Raw genomic sequence first — 26,575 nt, 5'->3', positions numbered from 1 at the left:
TTTGAAGCAAATTGAGATGTTACGTAGCTATCTCTTAAGTATGTGGTCGAAGCTCGCATACGTTAAAATGTAGAGACGACATGTATGCCGCAGTCAGCTGCTTTTTCGGTTACGTATACATTCGTAATCTTAGCGAGACGGACACGTTTCTCTCCGCTTTTACTTTCTCTGGTATTTTGTATGGTGTGTAGCGCGCGATCGTTAAATCTGATCGGGATGAGATCGAGCTCCGCAATAGCGGGCGCGTACGGCCGCGCATTTCAATCGGAGAGATAATAACGCGCTGATAGCGGCGCTGACAGTGGGTAGTTTATTGAATTTCGACGAGAAGTGACATCGATCGATACGCATATTATGCATCCTTTCCATCCAGGGGTCTATCGGGTTATTTCCATATTCGCGATCGATCGGCGGAAGCCATTACGGGCACCGTCGCCGTTCGCGATTCTGCGGCGCGTCTGAAACGTTCCCGTGAAATTAAGAGGCGCCTGTCGCCGCGGAGGCGACTAACCGGAATGATCTGTGTAATCGGAGATGACAGCGGTTACATATCGGCCGACGATTTACATATATTACGCTGATCAACGGTAATGTACCAGATAATCCTCCGCCTTTCTCGGCTAATCGAAAGTCAATTCTTCCTTGGTAAATATTGATAAAATTTTAATTTTCAATCTTAACTCTATAGGGCTCTTGCGCGAACGTGATAAAAGTGCAACACGAGCACCTCTGAGGTTTCTTTTTTTTAACACATCGCCTTATTAAATTCAAAATATTCAAAATGAAAGAGAGATAGTTGCTTTATTATTTATTATTATTAATAACATTTGAAATATACTCCATAATTAATTAGAACACATTAAACTTTGTGATTACCGTTTCCATCGGATTTACAAAACGTTAGATCTTAAATTCGTCTTAGAATTCATGACTAAAAGAACAGGCAGATCTGGAACAACTGCGAACGCGATCAAGTGTCGGGAATCCAGACAAAGGTAGAGACAGAGTCTCGGAGGTGGCGAACGTGTCGTCACCGCATGTCGTGTCGCGCGGCGACCGCAATCCTTCTTTTTTTCCCCTCTCGATGCTCTCCTCCGCTATAGAAAGTGAGCACGGGCGTGAGGTGTACAATGCGAGGGAAAACGGCAGCTCGTTAAAACGACGTATACGAATTGCGAAATATACACCTCGGATGTGGACCCGTGAGCTCGGGGATGTGGCCCGCGGCTACTAAAAATCGAATCCGGTCGAAAACGAAAATGTTTCCTTTCTAGGGTGTAATCGGAGTGGAATAGCTACCGGAACTGTCGCGCGTCGCATGCCAGCGAAATCAATTATCAAAACCAGAACCTGGAAGCTGCGACGAAAGTCCTCGAACGAAACACTCCTTTCTCCTTTCTCGAACGTTCGTGTTATGCGTGTTTTGACATAATGAACATAGAAAGAAGATATCTTTATTACGACACGGAAGGGACAACCGGCTGATAGCTCGAAGTGATGAATGTTGCATAATTCCGAATTTTATAATCGCCTGACGTGTTCGTTGCTGACGATGAGTCGGCAGTGCTTGATTACGAATTGTACGCTAACCAAATTAACCATACTGTTATGGTAACAAACGAAAACGAAGGTTGAAAATAATGTCTGTATAAATAAAATTCTGAATATTGAAAAAGTACACTCTTAATTAAATAGTTTCAAAAATTATATAACAATGGCAAGAGAAAGAAGTGAAAAAACTAATGTATAGTCGTGATAATAATTAGCTTGAAATCTTAAACGAGCGATCTTAATGGAGGTATTACGGAAGAGGGAAGTTGTAATCGCGTTTTTATATCTCTCCTTTTTTTCGTCGCATTCTTCTTTTCACGTCCACGAAAGTTCGTTTAACCAGCATGAACTCGAAACGCCCGGCCGTTTATAATTGACGCGCGAGTCATATATCCCACGTTATGACATCCTGCTGGGCTGCGTGTCGTGTAACCGGTGCCACGTATCCGCGCATCATCGGGTTTCAAAACCGGATTCGGATACTGCACAATGTGTCCGCACGAAAGGTGGTCCTTTCCCTCTTTCTTTCCTGAGATTATCGATTGCGTTACGTAAACCGTACGCCACGTATAGGGCAATAGGGCCTTTCTCATCAGGGGTAGCGCCAATGGAATCCGTATTTATTTATCGGATTTGGCCTCCCGCGTGTGGATTTGCTCCCAGCGTGTTAACAGAGGCTCGAAGCGCGGATTCGGAGCGTTTGAGGAATTGTGAGTCATCGGGTGCCATTAGGTTCATTTGCATCACTCGAGATGCTAATGAGGAGAAAACTGAAATTGGAGCAAACGCTCGACCAATGTCGGTGTACTTCCCACGAAACTGAACGATCGCGTTTGCGGTTAACCGTTTTGACCCTGTTTTCCGGGCAACGCTGATAGATCTAGAGCTAGATCGCCGGATCTAATTGGTTTCAACTTGAACTGTGACCGACCAGTTCAGTTTAATCGGTCAATTTCGCGCTTTTGCTTAGCCACGTTTATTTTAATTAACTCCCCCATGTTATTGCGAATGAGTATTTGTTCATTGTATCGTAACATGATTGACATTTTTTACGCTATACATATATCACTGGGCTTATCATAAAAAGTATGTTATTAAAGCTGAGGATGGAAAAATGTCAAATGCGAATAAATAATGTGTATTTTAATACCTCGTTATAATTCTCACAAGTACAAAATTGTAATTCAGATGTTCATGTCGCAATGACATATGTAAACAGCGTATAGGTGGATAGATGTACGCGATTCAGCGCGTTTTACATTTTAAATGCGTACGCATTTTCTTGACACACTTTCTGCATGAAGTACCGCGATGAAACTCGCGTTAAGACCGTTTGATAATGAAATTCGCTGTAATTTACTTCTGATGCACTCGTCTATCTATTTCAAACTATTGCGGCATTATATGTGTAACTTGTAACATTAGGTCAGTTCATAATTGCGTGTTAGCCTTCCGCCGGACGCGTGTAAGCATTGATGTAAAATAGTCACGCAATTCTTTACTCTTTCATGCTCTACAACGTAGTGCTAATTAATTACAAATATTTTAAAAAATATTTGATCAAATGGTATCTCATTTCTCTCTCTCAGCACAATTAAATCTTCTTCAGAAGGAAGTCTTGTTAATTTTAGCTGAATCATAGCTGTCTTCCAATATTGATTTTTCTTATAAATGTAACCAGTTCGATGTTAACGTTTCAATTGAAAATGTTATCGAATATTTAAATTTTGGTGGAAGGTATAAAACAATTAGATATAATGAATCAAACGAGGACGTTCTAATAATGATGAACCAAACGAGGACGTTCGATACGTTATTAATTATCTAGGTCTAGCTTCGACGATCGTTTTGTCAATTTGCAGAATGTAAATTGAAACAAACCTCAAGTTCATTATGCAATTTGTGGCGAAGCGGCAATAATTGTCTGACACACGAAGCCTAGACTGGTTCGTGATCCTATCGTTGCTTACCTGTAATGATTACCTGACATAGATAGACAAGCCCAAACTAGTCTGGTTTCTGTCCTTGCTTATCTGCAAGATATTACACTGATTTCTTTGATACGCCATGACGAAACTTATGTTGGTCCCATTAAACCGCACCCGAGAAGATAATCGATCAAACTTCTTTATGCGCTCCGTAAATAATAAAATGTTGCTTCAAAGTTTCACAAGCAGGCTTTAATGCACTTTCTCTCTCTTTCAGAGCTTATCACGTTATGCAATGTTGGGAATTAAAAGAGCACGAAGAAATAATATAGCATCTAATAAAGAAAAAAATATTCGCTCGATACTAACAAAGCTATATATATATATATACACAATGAGGGCCGAATTACGAGTTAAAAGATTGGGATGTAAAATTAATAAAAAAACAATTTATTTAACGATCAGTACATACAGTTGACATTTCGACTGTACTTATGGCCGTCTTACTATATATAATAGCATCTAGTTCGTCTAAATTTTCCTCAAGGATAAAAATCGGGAAAATTGAACAAAGAAATTTGTCAATAAAAAGAGGATAAATAATTCTGAGACATTTCCATTTTCCATAATATTTTATTTTCGGTCTTTTCGATGCAATAAATATGACAGCATATCGTGCATTCTCAATATATATTATTTTACAAAGGTTATATATACATGTAATGGCGAAATTATGGTAGCACGGTGTTGAAATGGAGAAGGGGAATATACCTTGCACTTGATATTCATGCATCGTGAACACGTATGTACGTACATAACATGCACTTTGTCGACAGTTGACGGACGAGGTCAAACAAATCGCTGGCACGTAGAAATCCTCGTGATTTTTGATCGGGCTCCCAATTATGTGTATCTTCTCCATTATCGAACTACCGATTTCTCTAACAAACGCCAACATGCATCGTTGGCTTTACCAGGCTAGTGATTAATCACAAGATTAACATTATTTCCTGTCAATATAAATTACAATCTTGCAGCCGATGGAAGATTCAAATAACGCAATTAAATCTCTCCGTATCTCGAGCGGATATTATGAATTGTTTTTATTCTTTTTTTTTTATATTCAGAGCTTATTATCTTTAGAGAAGAAGTTAATTTTCGGAAGAATAAAAAAAGCATCTCTTCATGTATCTATATCCGAACGTTTCGTTCGCTTTATTAACGATTTATATGAGCTACACTTCCGTTATCATTGAGGAAGAAAGTTCGCCCGTAGATTTTTACGTAAGCATGTATTTCCGCGCGTCTGAATAAAAGTGAAGAAAATTCGCGTTGCTAAGACGAAAACCGCTTTCAGGAAGCGTCCGCTTCTTACCGGGTGGAAAATTTCTGCGATATTGAAAACAGCCGCGCGTATCGAAACATTAAAGCATTGTTGAAGCTAATATTATCTGTGTTTGAAGGTTACGTAACTTTTATGGTTTACTTCTACAGGATTGTTGAACCCACGTCTACTACACTTTCTTTTAAAAAAATTTAAAAAATTATTTATCTAGTTGAATTTTTGTTGAACATAATAAGAACGTATAATTACATAGTTAATTAATCGTATAATTAATCGAATATAGTCGATCGCACGACTTTGCCGTCCACTCTCAAATAAATTCAAGGATATTTATGCACTTGTCATATCAAATGCGCACAATCAAAGTCACTCCCTTTTAGTCACATCTAACAAAGTAATTCGGAGCGACTTTCACTTCATCTAAAAAATATTCTCCGAGAAAACTCGCTACGCAAATGAATAGAGAACGTAACTTATCCTGCTGCATATAAAGTCAGCCGAACTTGACACGCCGTTATCTACATCTTCAGCAATCTTATAATAAGCTTACGCGCTGCCTTGTTACCGGATGCCCGATCGCAGATATCCAGCCGGGAAGAAAGTCTCTATCGCGTACTCAGCGTACTCGTATCTGCCTATCTGCGGCCAGCGGAAACTCACCGTGTAGTCGCTGGAAATGTATTGGGTGTTGCGAGAAAAATGCAGATCGCCGCCTGTCCACCTCGCTCTCACCTGCGGCGCTTGTACACCGAAAACGTGTCTCTCTCTCTCTCTATCGAAGGCCGGAAGAAGCCGACACACGTGCGGCGAAAGGACGACCCTACCCTGGAAAACGAAAGTCGATTCGCGCCGCGCGCGTGTAATTACGCGCGAGGCAGAAACGCGTCCGTATGACCAAGAGTGATCCGATCGTTGAGCATCGTTTGTCGGCGAAAGGATCTTCGAGAAATTTACGAGTCGCCGTATACGGGCGATGCTTCTTTTCTCTTATTTTTGTACAATACAAATTATTGATCTTTATAATCACCTGTATAATTTGCCTTTTCCGCATTTTTATCGCATATTTTTTTTTCTCTTGTGTTAAGGGGAGAGTGTGAAAAAATATACACGCCACGCTATAGTTTTGCAACCATAAATGTCAGTAATGTTTACTTTGTCGTGCGATTACTTTCAACGTAATTGTCGTCCGAGCAAGGTGACATTTATTGCCGTCTCAAGTTTATAATTATCGACCACTTGTTTATTACCTTTACGGCGCGATCAGATAGCCGCAAATTACAAATCGTCACATTCGCTTTCATGGCAAGTGTGTGCGAACCTTAAATAATCGAGTGTTTTTAATGGGCCATAAATGCGACGTCGTTAAAAGTTATATTAATAATAGTCGGAGGACACGAGATGTTGTTACGTCTAGTTGCAAAAATGTACATACAATCACCACGCGATGAGAGAAGACAAGTCCGGAATGGCTGTTCGGTTCGTGGGGAATGCGGACAATTTTTATTAAATGCCATAAACACGTGGACATCACGATGCAATTAAAAAACTGCATTAAAATTCCCTTTGTTGTTGCTCGAAAATACGCAGTCCATACGTTTTAAGTGATAAGCGCGCGCGCGCGCGCGCTTCCGTTATTACAATTGGACTTCCGCGCAGATAGAACCGTTAATTATCAAGCCCGTATAAACTGTTACATCATTATGAGCTTTACAAATTACATTTCATCATTTCGAACGCTTTTCCAACGAAATGTATTTACGCGGTTTCCGCGCGCGATACTCTTTACCAACGTTGCTCTAACACTGTATTAAACGGAACTCTGATATGGAGATATGTATAAATTGAAGTAGCGTGTGTGGATTTAATACGATAATACGCAAATAGCAGTTTCAATAGAGAACGGTGATTTTTAGTTCGATAAATATCTCTGTAACGAAACACTCTTATAATTGCTAAGTGAAAAAGGCAAATGTGTAGAGTTTCAAGATAATTATGAAACTTTTTCTCATCTCTGTTTTCTTTATTATATTATTTGTCGCTTATTTATATGTCTTATTATTTTTTATATTACTGTATAAAATATACAAATTATATAATTTTATTTTATATTGCCCTTGTTTTCGTTGACATTTCGATTTGATAATTTATTTGTACGTGTATATTTAACTTAATCCGTAGCGTTGATGTAATCGTGTAATTGGCACCTCGTACGACATACTAATCGCGATCGGCAAAAAAAACATAATCGTTCTTCCCGTGGTATGCAATTCGCGCAAAGGTTTACGGAGAATGAAAGTCAACGGTACGTACATTCCGCGATACAAATTAGCAATGATCAGATTTTAATTGCATCGATCGACAGCCCATTCGTCAGTCTCGAACTGTTTCTTTTGATTGCACAACGTCGTTAATGACAGCTCGGGGCGATTTACGTTTACGCGCTATGATTATTATCACTTGTTTGTCCCTTGGTAAGACCGTGCCCTTGGATATCTGTGTGAATTACATCAATCTATTGACATTCTTATTTACGATAATAGATATAAATCATAAACATATTTGGTTTTTCAAAAATATACGTCCTCTCATAAACAATGCTTTCGATAAAACAAATTGGAAATATTTACTGCAAACTGATCTGAGATAACTTTTTTGAAAATTTCAGACAGTCAATTTTAATGTTGAAAATATTAAATTGGGATTATTTTTTTTACGTTCAGCGAGGATTTACTTTCAGCGAGATATATTACTCAACGAAACTGGCGTGTGTAATAGGTAATGTAATAGCATGGGACGATGTAATCCTACGAAATTTACGTGACACTAAAAAGCACGCAGCGCTATTCATTGAAACAGCAGGAGGGACCGTTACCGCGATCTTGTGCACGATACGAGTGATATTTTGGTGAAAGTGAAAGCGTAATTCGGCATTGGGAGGTCCGGAGAGAAACGGACGAATACAATACTTACATATACATAATATATATCGTATAGCTGATTTTTGCGCAAATCATGAAAGTTAGAAAACAGGAAAAACTTACGAAAACGTGACGTGGCATGAATCGCGGCGTATCTAATTTTAATTTTTGTGTAAGTATTAATTTTCATAAAATATACCGTTGTATGTAGAAGATTTATTCGCGCAGTGTTCTTAGTTCCTCGAATAAATTTTTACTTTGTCACATTTTTTTATGTATAATTGATAATGAAGAAGATCGTAAAAATGATAGCGGTGAACTCGCGTTTTACATTGTAAATTTAAGATCCGCTAAAAATGAAATTGATAATTGAGCTTTTTATTTCAATTTCGCGGCTTCGACGTAATTGCAATTTGCGTGTTGATAAATTGTTCTAAAGCTAAACTTTGTAGGCTTTTATGCCAATTTCATGCAAAATATCATCCGTTATCAAGCACGATCTATCTGGAAAAGCTGCCAATCTCGAAATCTCATATCGAACTGTAGATCCGAAAGTTGGACTTACAAATCACGCGATTTAACGGGTGATACGGATGAGCGGATATATGCGCGGTTTTTACATTATATAAGATAAGCAATGCAACAGCATTCTCCTGTCATTACGTCGCACGCGCGTTTTATGATAGCTATAATTTTAAACAGAGAGAACGATTGCAATGTCGTGTGAACGATGTAACGAAAAGAGTTACATTTTACATAATCGTATATAGTTTGACGGCGCTGTTCGTTTTTTCGAGGTGTTATATTAGAAATAGAGAAATTAAGTTTCCCCTATTATCCCTTAAGCTGTCACGCAATATCGTGCAATTAATACGGTGTATAATATTGCAATAGTGAAAACTGAAAATGAGAAATCAAAACTAAATGTACTGAGAAAAAAATACTTGAAAATTTATTTGTGGAATATAATTCTGTGAAATAAACCTTAATTTCCACAAATAAATTTTCAAGTATTTTTTTCTCAGTGTAAGAAACAGTCGCAAGAGTCTTTATAATTTCACTAATTATCGATTTCGAATAATATTTATTCAAATCCATTTTATCTAAGAAGACAGGATTGCCAAATGATAATTTTGAAAAAAATATTCTATCTTGAATAGAGTTACAATATGTACGCTTGTTTATGCCACGCGGTTTATGATAAATTAAAAGAGTCTTGACGAGGCGTGCGTTCGAATTAATAGCGGCATTCATTAATAGTTTGAACAATAGCTAAATCCTCTCGTTTAATGGACTACTAAAGCACGTTCGTGATTAACGCGCTACATTATTCAAACGAAGCTCCTGGTCAGTTTGCTTGATGATCGTTGTTATGTTCATAAATATTTGCTGGTCATAAATAATTATCGATCGAAAATATAATTTCTACACATATTGGTTTCACGAGCGCTGTATTATCCAAATTATCACAAGCGCTTTCTCGAAACAATCGTAAAACATACATACATTTTCTCATATCGACGATTGTACCTTATTATAATTATTTGATTCGCACTCTTAATGCAATTACTGCTGTGATTATTATTATAATCTACTTAAAAATTAATGCGTCCGCCGATAGTCGGGGATGGCCGACACAATTATCTTACCGGTCATTGCATTACAAATTGCCAATTGCCCTTAAATTGAGAATCAACGAAATTGTCTCCTAGAGCGGAAATATTCGAGATAACCGGGCGCAATGGAATAATCACGCGCATTTGTGCTTTTGCTTTTATTCGTATGGATAGATGTATCGGAGGAACGGGGGACATATAATGGCTCGCGCGCATAATGAATGCATTATGCGAGCTGCAAAACTGACCAATGCAAACAGTCAAAATTAACGCAGTAATGCAGACAATAACTTTCTTTGCAATTTTACGCGTCATAAAAATTTTTTTATTCCTCAATCGTAAAAAATCGAATACAACTTTTTCTCACGCCGCACCGTGCATATAAAACAAAATACATAATTTTTTTTACACGTAGATATATATATATTATATAAGTTCTCCTTTCAAATATTAACTTCAATATTTAGGATCATAAGGCTTATGATTATTCTCGTTATCTCATCCTCTAGAAATCTACGTTTTTTACTTCTATAAGCTTCCTTTTAATTCCTTTCTTTTCCCTTCTTCTTTGAGGAGCAACCATGAATACAGGGATACTTTCTCGTTTTTTTTTTTTTGCAAATACACCGCCTTGATTATACTCCGGCACTACCGTCGTTAATATCCGCAAATTTTACCTTTAACGTTTAATGTCGTTAAATTACGGGTAAAATCCGCAGATATCACGAAAGTGGCAGAAGCAATGCTCGGGGACAGCATTGTCTCACGTAGCGAAAGTATCAAGAAGACAATGCGTCGCTCCCCTTTTTTCCATCTGATTCCAACGCATCGCGTCGCGAAACGTAATAGGCTCTAAATGGTCGTGGAGGCAGCTTTGCGAAAGAGGCATGGACAAAATGAACGGTTATCTGTGAACCGACGCTTCAAGTTCGCCAAATAAAGCACGGCCGGAGAGAAAACGCATAGTAAGACGCGCGTAGTTGATGTAACGCTATTTATGCAATCCTGATTCTGAGCTATTTGGCATTGTACGCCATTGTAATTTACTCGTACGTCGACGGTATGACACAACAGCGGTTAGTAGTTGTAATTAAACTAATTAGTAATTTGTAATTAGGTACGCACGCGTAATCTCATAGCGGTAACTTGTTCCTCGTAAAACGTGATGTGTGTCACATTTTGAAGATACACGCGCGTGAGTAAAATAAGAGAGGTGGGAGAAATATCTTTTGAAGTATTAGCTTCGGTTAAGTAGCTTCTGCTAAGGCTTAATTAACATAGTAATCTTCAATTACTTTCAGGAATATTGTGAACACTACGTGGCTTATATTTTATAATATTCTATTAGACACTTCTATCGCTGCAGGAAAATTAATTATTCTAGGTAGACGCACATGTTGCGCACATACACACACACACACATATTCTGTGCGACTTGACACGAATGTCCCAATTTTCTCCGCTATCACGTCCTAGTGTTTACAAAAAAAAAGCATATCATAGACTTTGCGTTGTCGCGACGAGAGTAACGTCAGTTATTCGACAGCATGTTTTATTCGCCGGCGGCGATCCGGATTGCGAGACGTAAACGGAATTTCAACACACGCTGCGCGGCTCGCCAGCAGGAAAAGCGCTTTTACGGTCGAATCCTCGGACACCACCGCGTTTGTTCTCACCAGCGTTATCAACGTCAGCGGAAAATCCGCATCCGTGAAACGTCAGTGTCGAAACTCCGCTTACAAAGAGACAACGTACGGGCAGTGGCGTAGCTAGAATTTGTGAGAGCGTTCGTGTCGAGTTCGTCGAGGGATTCGACAAGAAGCCTCAAAATCGTCTTTTGCCATTGCGTTTTTTACTCGTAATTCTCGGGCTTCTCCCTCCTTCTTTTCATAAATTTACTTGTTTCATTTACATGCGCGAGTTAGAAGAGCCAAAACTACATATGCAATGAGCAAGATATTGCTATTTGAATATATAAAACTCGATGCAATAGTAAGGCAATGTGCAAAAAATGGAAAAAAGACTGGTGTCTCGCACAGCACAATTTCTTATAATATAAAAAAGTTACGTTTAATTTATACACTGCTAGTCCAATGTTAACGTTTTACACTAACTACGAGATACTTTAACGCTGAGATAAGTCACAATGAGAATTTTATGCAAATTTTATTCCTCCTACAACTATTAAGACCAGCTCTAAGCGCTCTCTTATAAATGCGTTTGGTCCGTCTGACTATCTTCTCCTTCTTCTTCTACTTGAAAAATAAAAGAAGTCAGTGAGCTTTGCAAGTTCCTTATACCCTTGGGGTCTCACGATTCCCTCGCTCTTACCACATGATAGCTACGCCCTTGACGTTCGACAATTTCGCCAAACCGGAGTCGCGGTTTTCGAGGGACATTTCTCCTGCCCCTGCTCCGCGGTCGCGATTGCGTTCAAGGGAATTCTGCGAAACTAATTAACGCTCGACGTGGATCGATACATGAAATGAGATCGTCGATTGCGGGTGGAGGTTCCCACTCGGGAGACTCGCGTGCGAGACCATAAAGTGTGCGGAGGATGGAGGAACCCTGAACTCGCGCAATCACGAGGGTTACGCGATAATTGAATATCGCGGTGAAAATTAATTTTATCCGTAAATGCATTAGCAAGGCTGAAACTATTAGATCTGCTTATTGTCTATTAATAACTGTCTTGAGTTTGTTATGATGGCACTGATCAAATAGTGCAAACGATAGAAAATTTTTAGTGAAATAAACTAAAGGAAGAATATAGAAAATGTCTTCTCAACAAAAGTAGCGTCAATGGCAATCAGTATTTTACGGAATAAAGAGTCCGAAATCGATTCTTCTGGAGCAGATGCAATTGAAGGCATGAGTGGAACGTGCTTTATCGTATTTTTTTTTTACAAAAAATTATATTTAGCTTGTTACAAAACGGAACAAAGGAAAATCTCCCCAATTCCGCAAAAATAAATATTAAAAATATAAAACTATTGTATGGAATCATATCTAGCACAAATTATATTAAATTACTATTTAAATACTGTGATCTTATGTCATAAATACTTTTCTTTTAAAAAGCTGGATGAATCCCCTTCACGCAGAAATAGAAATAAATAAATTTCAAGCTTGATATAATTGCAATTCTTAATCTTCTAAGAATCTCGTCTTTGACTTGTTATATTTCTTTCTCCGCAATCTTCATTGCACGTTTCCCTCTTTATTAACTCTAGGGAAATCTCTCAGAATTTGCCACACTCGTTACCGACATTCTTTATAATGGCACCGCCGAACACTCTCACGGGTGTCCTGCTCCAGGAAATCAACATCAGCGGACCGCCTACGAACGGACTACCCCTGCCCAGCTGACAACGGACATAAGACAATTTCACTAATTGCAAACCTAGGGGGACATCCGACGATTCCCCAAGCAGGTCGATTTCTCCGGTCCAGTCGTCGGTACCGAAAGTGATCGCGTGCTTGCGAATCGACGGGGTCTCTTCCCTCCGTGTGCCATTGACGATACTTAGCGGGGGCGGCAAGATTGCGGAATCCTCCGCCGCTTTCGCGTCGTTCGTTTGAGAAATTCTACGGGACCAATTAGGGTTGAGCGCGAATAGCAGCGAAACGAGCTTGTCGAGGGCACGCGTCTCTGCGAGATCCGAATCGCGCCTCGTTATTCTCGTCCGGGTTTCTGCGGCGAGGGGAATCTCCTCGGTTAAATCGGTAGCTCCATTGGCCGACCGGAATAAAGGCCTTTGATGAAGGCCGCTATCGAGGGAATTGAACGCCGAGGCCAGCAGAAGATTGAAGCCCAAAACCGAGCCCTCGATGCCCTCCTCGAGCCCCTTATCGAAGTCCGTGTATTCTTGACCCAGAACGATATCGCCGCCTGCCGGGATCACGTGACCGATCATCTGCAAGAAGCGATTCTGCCGTTAATAAAAAGATGCGTCGCACGGAGAACAAATTTGGAGAAGGTAGAACGGTTCGGCGGGAATTGACAGTGGAGAGACGCGTCTTGTTGCGAAATTCCGGTCCGGATTCCTCCGCACTTGAATTCTGCGTTTAAAGGTGAATTTCCGAAGCCGGATAATCGGATTTACCTCTTGCGAGCGACCTTGCGACGCCAGATGTCCGTCGAGCCATAGAGCGTAACGGCCGACCCGGTTCTCCCAGCTTTGACATATGTGATACCAGCGGTGCTCGCGTATGCGAACCGGCCTTCGGGATACCTCCACGCCGTCGATTTCCAGGTGAATGCTCCTTCCGCGCGATGATATCCAGGATCGAATCAAACGTTCCCGCTCGTTCCCTTTGACAGCGAAAGAGGTTTATGTTTGTGCATCGTTCCCTCTCGGTCGAGGCACGGCGAGAGATACACCGCGAAGCTAGAATTTATGGCGTGCGCTCTGCGTGTCCCGTGTCCTTCTCGTTGACCATCCCCACGTGTATGAAACACGATTATTTTTTCATTACGCAAACGACAGTTGCATCTCTTTCTTGTTTATACATATGCAGCGTAAGTTAGAAGCATTTGATCCGGAAGGGGACGCGTGACACAAAATCTCCGATCTACAATCTTCGTTTTATTCACTCGAGTACAGTTTAAATCACTGCTTAAACAGATTGTTGCAAAATTATTTTATATAAGATATATGTGGTTGCATGTAATCTACCGCGGGGACTCCATCATAAACATTACTTATAGGTACTATATAAAAGGAAAGCAGAGGAATTATCTGGTTTCCTTTTAATTTCTTGCGACACGTTCAGCGTTTGATTTTGAATTGCTGATTCTCCTAGACGACAAGACGATTATATAAGGCAATTAAGATTTTAACGGACTAACTAATATAAAGTAACATATTCCGCGATGGGTGCAACAGCCCGCAGGCACTCCGTCATAAATATTCAAATTTTGTTTATGCCGGTTCTATCGGAGAGTAGTTAAATCCCGTGAGATTTCGTAATTCGTGCAATTAGCGTTTCGCCAGCGGGATCGGTAGCGCTAATTCTCACACGTAAAAAGGATAACGCCACGGGGCAATGCGTTCACTTGACATGCTACTAAAGTGCAATGAAATAGTTGCACGCACGAGCGAAGAGACGGATCGTTTTCCATAAATGAAGATACTTTCCGCGAACTTTTACGCAATTACTCGGTGAATGCCTGAGTGGATAATAGCGCTGCGCCATGTAAAACAACAGCCCTCGTTTCTATTTCCGAAGTGGTTATCATTCCGACGAAAATGTAGCGGGGAGGAGAGGGGAGAAGGACAACGCTAAAACGCCTTTTTATCCCTTGGCTTGTAGGTATTACAACTGCTTGGATATAGCTCAACATCCGTTTTAACGGATACTATTATCCTCGACCAAATAGCAGAACAATAGATTTCTATTTTGTACATTTCGAGCATTCACGAAAAGTGGATTGTCTCTGCGCAAAGATCTGTTCACAATAACTATCTCGTTCTGTCCGCAGTGTACAAACTGCAATTTAAAAAATAATTGCAGAACAATGGAAAAATAAGTGATTTGTTCGTGTTTTCTGAAACTTGTCGAATTGAACACGTATCGATTTGTAGTTGGCACAGAAAAACTGACGTGGTACGTACATAAATATAAAGAGAAGACATTTTTTAATGGTGCGTATGTGCAATATCAAGTCGCGATTTCATTGAGAATACTCACTTGAGTAGGAAAGGATCGAGTGGGGATACGTGAGATCGCTCGACTTCACCCAAAGGCAGAATGTAAATTCATGAATTTCCGGCACCGGCAATTGCCATCTGAGGAACTGAAAAGTAAAGATGAGTTAACAACATATCACACGTTCATTTGGTGATGCCATTCACAAAGTATCCCAGGTGACCATGACTTGTCTTTATGTCTACGATGATGATTCTTTGATCATTTTTTTTAAGTTAAATTTCTCTCACAAGGAGAATTTTCAAATATATCTACTAAACCTGTATAAAATCTCTTCTAAATCTCTAAAAAAAACTCTAGAAATCTCTTTAATTTAAAAATCTCTTAAATTTTCAGTGAACTTTATTTCAACAAAATTGAAATCTCTGAGAGTTTTTTTTTTAGTTTTACAAAACGCAAAGTTGAACGTTGATGAAGTCATAGAGAAGAATTTTCACCGAAGAAAAAAATTATTCCGAGTTAGTCAAAGAATTTTTGTAAGTAGAAGAAAGTGTAGATAATCTAGGACACATTGCAGATGTAGAAATGGGTATGTAGACCACGACCAACGAGTCTTAGAGTGAACGATGGAGATTAAGCAATCAGTGTGAAATCGACTCTTTTTTTCGCGTGTAATGGAACTGCCCTCACGTAATCGATAGAAATCTCGCCTGCAGTTTCCACGCTTCGTTGGAATATGTGTATCTTTTATTTCCGACAACATGGCGATTTATCATTATTTGTTCCCACTGTTTTGTGTTAGCTTTTCACTCTCGATATATCTAAATCTAGATACAGGGTATTACGGAATGTTTTGCTGCGCAATCTCTGTAGCCAATTTGACTAATCGCTTACTCGAACGTTTCAACGAAATTAGAGAATTCCTGTAGGACTGCGCAATATCACGAGTGTTAAAAATTTTTATGTTACTAACTGTAAGGTTGAACAATTGAATTAATTTTTCAGATTTGTTATTATCTGAAACAGATATATGAGTCATCCGATACCCTTCTGACGCTTGAAATTGAACGCTTAATTTTATTTACAAATTATACTTATTTTCTCAATTTTTAGTAGGTTTCAGCAATTTGAAATTGTAATTTGTGTACAAATCATTCCGTAATTTAGTGTCATGGTTTCTGGTCATGGTCTGGCTGTGGCATCTGAAATTTCTACTCTATTTCATCTTCTATCTTTTTCTTTCTCTTTCTCTTTCTCTTTCTCTGCTTTCTCTTCTACATACTAAATACATTTAGTTACTAAATAGTTTACTATATTAATCCTTTGCAGTCTTGTGCTGAATTGGACTCGACATAATGCGCTGTGGTAGCCTATCGCATAATTCTTCAAACATTCGAATCTATAAACGATTATAATCGGCGAATTACATGTTTGGGGAATCTCCATAAATTTATCTAAGTAATAAAAATTCTTGGATTTATGTTAGACAAGCTGATTAGATGAAGTTGAGGACGAAATACTTGATCCTCGTACTAATTCTCATTTGCAAGAAATAGTTTGGACCGCAAAGGATTAGACGAGAATGCTCTCGTATTCTTAAATGCAAATTAAACTGAAAATCTGGCTATTCCCGAATTACACCTCACCACTGCATTGCACTGCGATTCTCACCTGAATATAGCCCTTTTGCGTTAACTGCACGCTGTGCATCGGCGTGCCACGGACATTCCTCTCGGTACCGACGAGCTCAGTCGATATTCTCGAAACCGCCGCGATGAGCAAGCCCAGGAGGATCAAGGACGAGGAAGGGAGAATGCTAATTCCGAAGTTCGTCACGAATTTCTTCATTCTTATCTGATCATCGCCCTCGTTGCATCTAATTGCTATTTCTTCAATCGCTTCGCGGCGAAAGTTCACCGTTTGCTTCTTACGCCTGCTGCTTCGTCTTCTTCTTCGTATATTATTCCCAAGAGAGAGATTTCTCTCTCTCTCTCTCTCTCTGTCTCTCTTTTCGTCTCCTTGGCCCGCTCCGGCCTTCCCTCCGTTTAATCTTATCCCGCGTCTATCTGATCGCGCTCACGAAAAGAGAATTGTCCCTCCGACGTTGTCCGCTGAACTCTTCTTGCCAATCTTGCCTGCCGGTATCTCTTTTTCAGCCGCTGCAACACGCGACGCTGCAAGTTCCTTCGTCCTCCCGTCCACCCTCCCGGTGAAACTGCAGAAAACTACCTGGCATCTCCCCCTCGTTCGCCGATCTTCCTCCACGCTTGTCGCTTGTCGATTTTTTACTCTCCACTCGGCGTCCCTGCGCTTCGCAAACTCTTTTTCGCGACTTTTTCGCGACTTATCTCACTTGTCACTCGCCAAGTGACATTTTCCGCGATCAGGACAACGACACCTAAGGATTTTCCGTCCTTCAATAGCAGACTTTGTCCCTTTGGATTCTCTGTACGCCGTCCTTTTTCATTCGCGCTTGCCGACGCGACGAAAGAAACTAAACTCCTCGTCGTGTATATTTTCCCGGTACACGATTGCCGAGAAACTCAAAGATATCTTGCTGCCGACTCCCTTTGCTCGACGCGTGACAACTTTCGCGGCTAAAAGCACAAAACTCCACAGCGACCTTCTTTTCTTTCTCGTTCTATGGAAGCCTCAACAGCACTCTCTTGGTCCTTACTTGATGATCTTTATAATTAAAAGCACGCCAAGTGAAAAGAGCTTTCAGCAGCCGTGGACTTCTTTTCTCGAATCTCCTGTAGATGTACAAAAGGCGAGTGAAAGAATATTTGTTTTCCTCCTCGTCATTCGACGTATGGTTAACTTCTGCACAAGCTGTTATTTTCCTTTCCTCTTATTATTGCTGAGTTGTCTCTCGTTTGCCACAAAGAAAGGTACACGTGAGTCTCACGACAAAATTAAATAATCCTCTTTATAGAGGAAAATTTAGTTCTTTTTGCTTCTTTTCAATTTTTTTTTTTTCTTGTAAATTTTTAGATACAATTAATCTTTGAAAAAGACTGTCACTTCCCATTAATTTTCTTCTATATCGATAAATTTCTTCTCTTCTTCCGTTCTGACCGATTCGCCCGGCGCGCTGAAGCGGCCAGCTGAACTCGTGGCGGCGGTAAACAACGACTAAAGCGAAATCGATGTGAATCGGCTGAGTGCGAGCGCGCGAGTAAGAATCGGTAAGAGGGAGAGACTTTTCGTGGCGGCCGCACAGGTTACAGCGGCCCAGTTTAGCCACCGAGCACGACGTGTAATTTTCGTTCCTGTACAAACAAGGATGGACTATGAAGATGGGGATCGCCCACACGGATCGAACGCCCATATCAGAACATCGGGAATGCGCGCACGACCATTTCTCCTTTTCCAGATGTATGTCTGCATCGGACCTATTCGCACGTATTTACCACCGCGTTTGTCACAATCGATTTCTAATACGGGTGGGACAGTGAAAACAAAGAAAAATCGCCAATGTGACAACAAATTGCGGAGAATGAAGAAATATGAAGAAATGCAGATATGAAGAAATATACTTTCAACTAAACATATAGCTACTTTTTGCTTCTGAAATAGAGAGCTTCTGAAACATTTCAGTCCATTAAAGAAAGAACGTTATGCATTTCCGGTTGTTTTTTTTTTTTTACAATTTAATACACTCGTAACACGAATAAACTGCGATCGCGTTAAAGACTTTATTGACTATGTTTCGCCACGCCAACTTCGATGTAATATGCGAGAGAAACAGCTTCATTTATTAACCGTTTTAGAACCTTATGCGGGCTCGTTAAGTGTATTCCGTACGTGTCGTGCAGTCTACTGTGTGATCGATATGGGAAAGTTAATCTTTCGTGGAAAGTTGGCGAGACAAGCAGCGCGAAACAAACGGGATGATACGGCGAATAACTTAGGCATTCCATGTTGCAAGCGGGAGCGGAATTACAAACGCTTTATTGCGCGTATAAACATTTCAGAGTGCGTCCCGCTGGAAAGCTAAACGAGGAGGTTCAAGGCCCTGCATCGTGCGACCTCGCATTCAAAAATATTTGTCTAAAAAATGAAAAAATCTACAAAAATTTATTATTTTTTTAAATTTAAGGATTTATCTACTCCTTAGTAACTTAAGACCGTAAGTTAAATCCGCCATTTATCAAGCCTAATAAAAGTTTGTATGTGTGAAGAAATCGATACACGTATTTGAATAGTGTGCGTTAAAGTGATCGTAAAACATTGGAAATTCGTGCTGGAAAGCTAACGCACGTTAATGGCACGAGTCTTGAAACCTGTTGCGAAAGTGCTAGCCGGAAGATGCTCGTACATGGACAAGACTCTATCCCGGCGAGATAACAATCGCTTTAAAAGATCCGGTCGTTTGCAAATGTTATGATACCTAAACCAGAATTGGCAGTTAATTATACGAGAGTCTCGCAACTCGAACGTAATTAGCATGTCTCCCTGATTACTACAATTACCGTGTCGTCCTTTAATCGACAATAGCATCCGACATTGTTGCGCCACGCGTCAATTAGATTACTGCAAATCTTGATCGACGTGAAAAATCGCGATTCCCTCGGCCTTCGAATTATCGGCGCGCGACCCAGATCTTTGTTTCTGACGAAGTTTCTTTCTGATTGCAGACGGCCAAGAACTCAACGTCCGGCAGCGGATACTACGTGGGCGGAAGCAGCACTCTGCCGCGCGGTGGGTCCCTTCTAAGGGCGTACAGCCCGGCGGCGTCGAGCGTCGTCGGGGGTCCAAGTGCGACCCCGACGCAGCCCAAGACTCTCACCACACCAGGTATACGAATGCCCGCGTTTCTACGTGCGTGTCATCGTGCACGCACGTTGTATATAGACAAGTCTCGTTCTCGAGACCCTTATTGACACGATTCATCAGACGAGCGGCCCAACAATGCTCGAGTGATCATTTTCGCGCTAAATTTCCAACATTGTATTGTATGTCAATACATAAAATTTATCGTCCATAAATATAAACCGGAAAATCCCTCGCATTAAATTTAGAGTGAACGCTTGACAATTTATTGCACTCGATTGGAATTATGTTTATCATTTCATAACTTCTTCATAAATAGATTTATGATCAACCACTACAATATTTGTACGTGTAGAATTAGATAGAAATTGATTTAATTTATAAAATAAATTCTCTGTGGAGTTATATGATAAAGCTGCTATAAGTAATAAGCAGGATGTAGCACGTACTACTAAAGAGATTATAGAGCGACAACTTTGGGCCGCTCAATGGGAATTTACCGCTTCGTGCGCTGCATTTCCTTCATGCCTGCACCGATGTTCTCTGTAGTATACCATTCTCCTCCTGAGATTTATGCAAACATATTATACAACGCGCACACCCGCATAATTTCTCAATCCCTCAGATATCTCACCTAAGGTGACCAGAAACGTGAGGCCCCACCTTTGAAAAGAAACATGACGAATCTAAAATTCCAAAATTTTCTTTGACCTCTTTTGATCTCGAGAAATCGATGCAATCCAAACATGGTATATATGTATTATGTCCTATCTTTAAAATGATGAAACTGAGAGGTTTTGCAAAATTTCAGCGAATTCGAGTAAGAATTTGATATCAAATTGGATTTCTGCAAAAGGATCTCTTTCGTTAAGAAGGAATCATAATACAAGGAATTGAGAAACTAGATATCGACAGTGAATTAACTTTTCTTATTATTTAAAACAAATACATTTTATTCGAATACACGGTAGATTGATTCTATATTGACATTGTAAAATTCTGGTCGCCTTTTATACAATACGCTTAAATATCCGTCGATTCCAATATCTGTACATGATATCCAAAGAAATATGAATCTCTTTTACCGTTTTGCCGAAAATTGGTCGAATCGACTGAAACGATTGAAATAATTAATGTATGTTGCAATTTATAGTGCATATGAAAATAGGAAGCAATTTGTTAGCGATGATGGGTCGCCCGATTTTATAATCTGGAGTAACTTTTATATTTTCATACAACCGAGAATCTAATTGTATCATTTCGTTAAAACAAACGGCACAAATTATTAATAATCTTATGGATATAGTTATATTTATTTAGGTTTATATAACAATTGTTTTTCAGTTTCTTACCTTCAGGCTGCAAATATTATTCCAGGTCATAAAGTTACATAATTCACTCGGATTATCAGTTACAATCAGTTACATAATTCATTCTAGTATTCCAAATTATATTTCTCAAGAACGTTATCTTCGCGATTTAATTGGCTGGCAAAGAAAGACCGCTAACAAAGAGACGATTAACATTGTTCGCAATTAAGCGCATTTTTTTCTGAAACTCGACCAATTTTTCTCAATGCGTATCTCGTGCTTTGAGCTTAAACGCATACATCCGCACACAGACGCACACACTCGCAATCGCTCTCCATTCTTCATGCTCCCGATCGACGGTTGCAAGGTCGTTTCGATTCTTAGTCGTTCAACGGAGATCGTTACGACCGTCGGCGTTGGCCGAGCGCTATTCGGGACTACTCAAAAACACTTAATAGGCTGCTTAGTCCAAGGGGAAAGGATGGCCTCATTTCTGGCCGCCACGAGCGTTCTCCTTGTTGTCGAGAGAAACGTTTTACACGGAGATACCGGAGCCGCCGAGAGGAACGGATTCAGGATGCGTGAATAGCCTAATCTCACGTAGATCGATCGTGATTAATCATCAACCGCTATGACGAGGCAAATCTATTTTGTATGGCAAAACGCGCGAGCGTCTTCCGAACGCTGTCAGCCAAGAAAAAAAAGTCAACTTATTAAACGAAAGCATTTTCTAAGGAAGACATTTCTCTTGACGCTGCGATTATCGTGACGCGGTCGAGAAGTGCATTTATGTAAAAGTCGACAAGCTGTTACGTCAAAATTTTCACGACACTCATAATCGCGCAGTTATAAGCTCGCAATGCGAATCTGGGTACGTAATAATCGTTGAAATTTTTCTGAGAGATGACTGTTAATTCTATCATCGCGCCTTTTCACTTGCCCGAGGCTCGCAATCTCGCTCCGTTTGACAAATCGCCCGCGATCGCTGCTCGGGAACGTTATCGCGGCCCCAACCGAGTTGTACACCCATGTTTCGGAAATATCGAACGTTTGCGGACGCGCTACATGAATTTCAATCGGATCTCGCGCGAGAAGTTCGCGGAGAGACATGAGAAATGGCTCGATCGCGCGGATCGCGCGGTACTCTCGTCTTGTTCACTTCTGCATGTGCACTGAACGTCGAACGGCTTAGCGAGGGTGGCGGAAAAACAGGAGATACGTGCGTCGGAGCACCTGGGTATATTGGTTTTTTGTTTGGTTTTTTGGATGGTTGGATAGGTGTTGGCGGGGTGCCGCCGGCCAAGCCGCTTCGCAGCTACCAGTGTGGTAAGAGTCCCCTTGGAAGCCTCGGGGGCTCGGCGCGCTTCTCTAGAGACAGCTCGGTCTCCCTCTATAGTATACCAGGTCAGTAGTATCCTTAAACATTCGTCAGACACAGCTCGATCCTTCCGCGACGGACCGCGGGACGATCGCCGATCAATAACACGTGCTTTACCGGAAAGCTCGACTGATCTTTGATGCCTGAAGCTTGCGAGCCAAGCAATAACGCCTCCTTTGAGCTATACTGCAATAAAAACTACCGCAGGTGTGTGTGTGTGTGCCTTGAAAAAAAAATAAAATGTCCGTAGAATAAATTTTATACAGAGTACAGGCGATAGAAGAAACGTTAAAGTTGAATATTTTTTATCTAGAATCGCCATGAAATGTATTACTAAACAAACTGCTGATTGCTAATATTACTAACAGCATTGTAGCAAATAATTAACAATTACACACGACTTACAACTAATTACTAAGAAGGCACGGTTAACGAAAGCTGAAGAAGAAAGCAAACTTTTTTGGATTATGTGCAATATAAAAATTACGAGACATCCTTAACAATTCATAGCGCGCACGTTTTATATACAGTTTCCGGTTTTTGTAACGTTATTTATCTCGCTACGCAGCGAAATATCGTAATACGCTTTGTAAATTTTGTAACAGCACTACGGCGCAATCAGTTGCGTGTGTGAAGTGAAATAGAATCCGGTTATAACGCAAAATAAGACCCAGTTACTTGCGAAAAATAGCGGTTATTTATCGTTTCCATAGCGGTATGTATATAATCCAAGCGATAGATAAATTCTCTGCAAGTTAAATCCTTATAAGACGCGAGCTAATCTTTGCCCGCCCGAAACGTACGTCGTGAAAGACAGATCTTTTTATATCTTTTAAACGGAAGAAGGTCATTGTGGACGAAGAGTAATGGTACAAGTTATGAGCAAAAGACTAATAAATTTTAAGCAAACAACGTATGCCAAAAATGAAACAATGTGGCGTATTCGTAATAAGGAGAAGTTGAACCACGAGGGTGGTCGGCTGTTTGAAATGCAGTAACTGCAGGAAAACTGCATGAAATTGGCAGTCGCGATTAGCCAAGCCGGGTCGAACCAAGTTTTAATTAAACGACCTCGAGACCGTGGAAATAGTGTTGGGAATAAATAGGAATGAAATCGAAATGTTTTGAATTCACGCCGGTAAAGTCCAGATGCCGTTGACGCGTCGCGCGAAGAAAAGAAAAACTTTCTTGAGTAAAACTGTAACTTCCTCGAAAATTGATCTGAAAGAGTAAAAACTTATGCAATGAGTTATTCTCTTACTTTTGTTAGTCATAGTAAATTAATCAGAAATATTTGACGTAGCGTTCTAATTATTTATTTTCTAATGTTATTTGTGATAACAAACTCTTGAGATATTCTGATTTAATGCAGATCTAGATCTAAAAGAAATTTGTGTATTATCAGTATCATCTTCTATATAGCAATCTCGTTCGCGTAAATTATTGATTATGATAACAAAGAGTAGAAAGTGCGGAACAACTACAAAATTATTATAATAAAGTTATCGTAGTTCAATATATTCCCAACACTGAAGCAACATCCTTCAAGAACCTCCAGAAATATCCTGCGTATCTCGTCTTCCCTGTACAACGCCATGTGATATCATAATGTACGAAAAACAGCATTCTCTTTCATCCCATTTTTCATCCGCTCCCGCTGTCACTCGAGAACCGTAGATTGTGTGCCCTCCCGTAAGAAGCACGATCACGTCAAAGGTCTTTTTTCTCATCCTCTCCATATCACGATGACTAATATAAACGAAGTTTCCTTCGTCGATACGGTATCATATCCCCTGATTGTAATTTCATTTGCACATTTCGCGCAACACGAAACTCGTACTCGACGGAGGTATCGAGCCACAAATAGATGATAGCAATCATGAAAGTTCTCTGGAAGACACAAGAGACGTTGTACAAACAGAACAAGTAGAACAAACGTTGCGCGATGAATTCATTATCATATCAACAAGTTGTTAGTAAAACTGATTTCGATCTGTTTACTTTATTACAAGCTGAATGTTTGGTTTTTCGTTTCACATATTGTTTACGAACTAATATTTTGCTGTCGGCATTTTTCCGACGTTTAATTGTACTATTATATGACTTTTAATGATATTACGCGAATATCATTATAAGTCTCCCTGTACATAGCAACCGTTCATTATTTCCCAGTCTAATGTAAAGATACAACGCAATGATGCAGGGAAAGCGAACTTTGATGGTGTTCTTCACGTTGATCTCGCTAATATACAAATCACTAAATCTCTGCAGATCGGTTACACGGAGAGAGCGGATACATGAGCAGCCCCGAGCGCGGCGGCGGCGTTGGTTCCGGAAGCGGAAGATATCCACCCGGACCTTACAGCGCCGGCAGCAGCTACGAGGATCCGTATTATTCGCAGTACTCGGGGACTGTGACACCCGTTATCGACGAAGAAGCCAGGTAACCGGAGTTCCAAAGTAAAGACGACTCGCGATCGCATTCGCTAAAAAGGCGCGGTTATACGATTGTAACTGACGAAATTCTGCATTCGAAGGATTTTCTCAATATGTCCCAGATTTCTCACGTTTTCTTTTATCCGCGAATTTCCCTGACGATCGGCTTTAAACTCATTTGTCTCTCGCCAAAATTACATCGAGAATTCGTTGAGCTACGAACAATTTGAAGCTTAGAGATCTTTATTAATTAAATTCTAAAAGTACAAATAGATATACAAACTTTATTCTTTATTTAACAATTATACGCTTTCGGTAAAACTTTCATTTGAGATTTTGCTAAGTTTAAAAGGGTGAGAGGTTGCGCTGCTGTTAATCAAGCTAAAATTCAATTAATTTGTAAATTAGTGGACGAATTAATTACCGAAAAAAAAATGTAGAGAGTTTAGAGTACTCTACATATGAATTTTTTAATAGGAAAAGAATTACTACTTGAATGCGATGGTAGAACGTTCGCTACTTCATTACATCGAGATTCATTTCTCATTCGCTTCATAAACGTTCCATTCAATATTTCATTCACGCAGAATATATTTTTACTCTCTGCTTAAATATCTCGGAACTGGTTGAATTTATTAAATAAGCGGTTACAATGTTATTGCCGCACGAAGGTCCAATTGCAGACAATGTGTTTTTCACCCCGACGAATTATTGACTGAGCATAAATGCACGAGTTAATTTATTACATATAGCGTCTTTAATAACAGATCCAGCACATCTCTATCCGTGTAAATACGACGCTGTATCCGAATAAAATCCATTCATCCGGAAACCCCTATCCGCCCGTCCTTCTGTTCGTGACCTCTTTATCAGAAAAACGTCGTCTCCGGTCCCACCCCGAATGACCGAAACTCTCCTCCCCCCTCCTCCTTGTCTCCACCGACGCTGGTCTCCGTACCGCGACCTCCTCCATCCACGGATGTTTGATAGCGCGGATGTGTATGTTTGTTGTGGGTGGTGCAGCGATACGGAGCTGTTGGAGGAATCGTACAGCCTTTACGGCGTGAAACCACCGGGGCGTCCGCCGTCTGGTCCCCCGCGATCCCCGTTTCCTCCGGGGGCGCCACCCCCCCTGCCACCCGGCGGACAGGCCTACGACGCTACTCGGTACTGCACCCCACGTCACGCACACTCTGTCGCCTGCGTGTTTGTCTTGCGTAGAAATCTGCCTGCCTGTGCGCGGAATAAAAGGAAATGAATAAAAAGAGAGAGAATGAGAGTGAGAGAGGGAGAGAGAGGGGCAAAGAAATGAGAGAAAAGAGAAAGAAAGAGGGAATGAAAAAAAAAAGAGAATTGAAACCATGCGAGAATCGTGCCACGACTGGCTGGCTGGCTGGTTAGCTAGCTGGCTGGCTGCTTGCGAATGAATACGAGTTGTTGCATGAGTGTTTCGAACGAGCTGCCCCCCAAAAGCGGAGCGGTTGGGCATCCGGATGCGACTCTTGTTGGCAAAAGTCTCTCTTAATCCCGGAAATTGTCCTACATAATTTTTACAAGCATAGCTATTGGCTAGAAACTTTTCAAGCGATTGCGTTGCTCGGTTCAGAAAGAAAATTCAATGATTGCTCTCTTTGTTTGATACCCGGATTCATCACTGAAAAACAA

The 26,575-nt window shown here is 40.4% G+C and overlaps 2 protein-coding genes across 3 annotated transcripts in view; one reads left to right on the top strand and one right to left on the bottom strand.

The window, feature by feature from the left end:
- The window catches only part of LOC139772708 (coiled-coil domain-containing protein AGAP005037), a 117,353-nt gene that overhangs the window by 56,859 nt on the left and 33,919 nt on the right, over window positions 1–26,575 (top strand). The window contains exons 8-11 of one of the 2 annotated variants that reach the window (XM_071706591.1): window positions 19,651–19,810; window positions 22,375–22,500; window positions 24,746–24,917; window positions 25,934–26,077. In XM_071706591.1, coding sequence (XP_071562692.1) covers window positions 19,651–19,810; window positions 22,375–22,500; window positions 24,746–24,917; window positions 25,934–26,077 — 602 coding nt within the window. The remainder of the gene's footprint in view (window positions 1–19,650; window positions 19,811–22,374; window positions 22,501–24,745; window positions 24,918–25,933; window positions 26,078–26,575) is intronic. The other variant, XM_071706592.1, reaches the window with a different exon arrangement.
- Window positions 12,601–17,178, bottom strand: LOC139772711 (uncharacterized). Its single transcript, XM_071706595.1, has 4 exons — window positions 16,682–17,178; window positions 15,053–15,158; window positions 13,465–13,673; window positions 12,601–13,275 (listed from the first exon to the last, which is right to left on the bottom strand). The coding sequence occupies exons 1-4, from the start codon at window positions 16,856–16,858 to the stop codon at window positions 12,601–12,603; spliced, it is 1,167 nt and encodes a 388-aa protein (XP_071562696.1). The 5' UTR covers window positions 16,859–17,178.

This window comes from Temnothorax nylanderi, unplaced genomic scaffold (assembly GCF_030848795.1).
Source record: "Temnothorax nylanderi isolate EJ_2023f unplaced genomic scaffold, tnyl_v1.0 TNYL_tig0052_pilon, whole genome shotgun sequence".
Lineage (NCBI taxonomy): Eukaryota > Metazoa > Arthropoda > Insecta > Hymenoptera > Formicidae > Temnothorax > Temnothorax nylanderi.
The sequence above is the reverse complement of the archived record's forward strand: the minus strand, read 5'-3'. Positions and strand labels throughout refer to the sequence as shown.

What these genes read in the sequence shown, in the direction of transcription:
- LOC139772711 (XM_071706595.1), bottom strand. Translation starts at nt 16,858, where the DNA reads ATGAAGAAATTCGTGACGAACTTCGGAATTAGCATTCTCCCTTCCTCG. An exon ending in CGCAAAAGGGCTATATTCAG is followed by an intron (nt 15,159 to 16,681) that starts GTGAGAATCGCA and finishes TTTACTTTTCAG; the next exon opens with TTCCTCAGATGGCAATTGCC. An exon ending in CTCGATCCTTTCCTACTCAA is followed by an intron (nt 13,674 to 15,052) that starts GTGAGTATTCTC and finishes TCGCTGTCAAAG; the next exon opens with GGAACGAGCGGGAACGTTTG.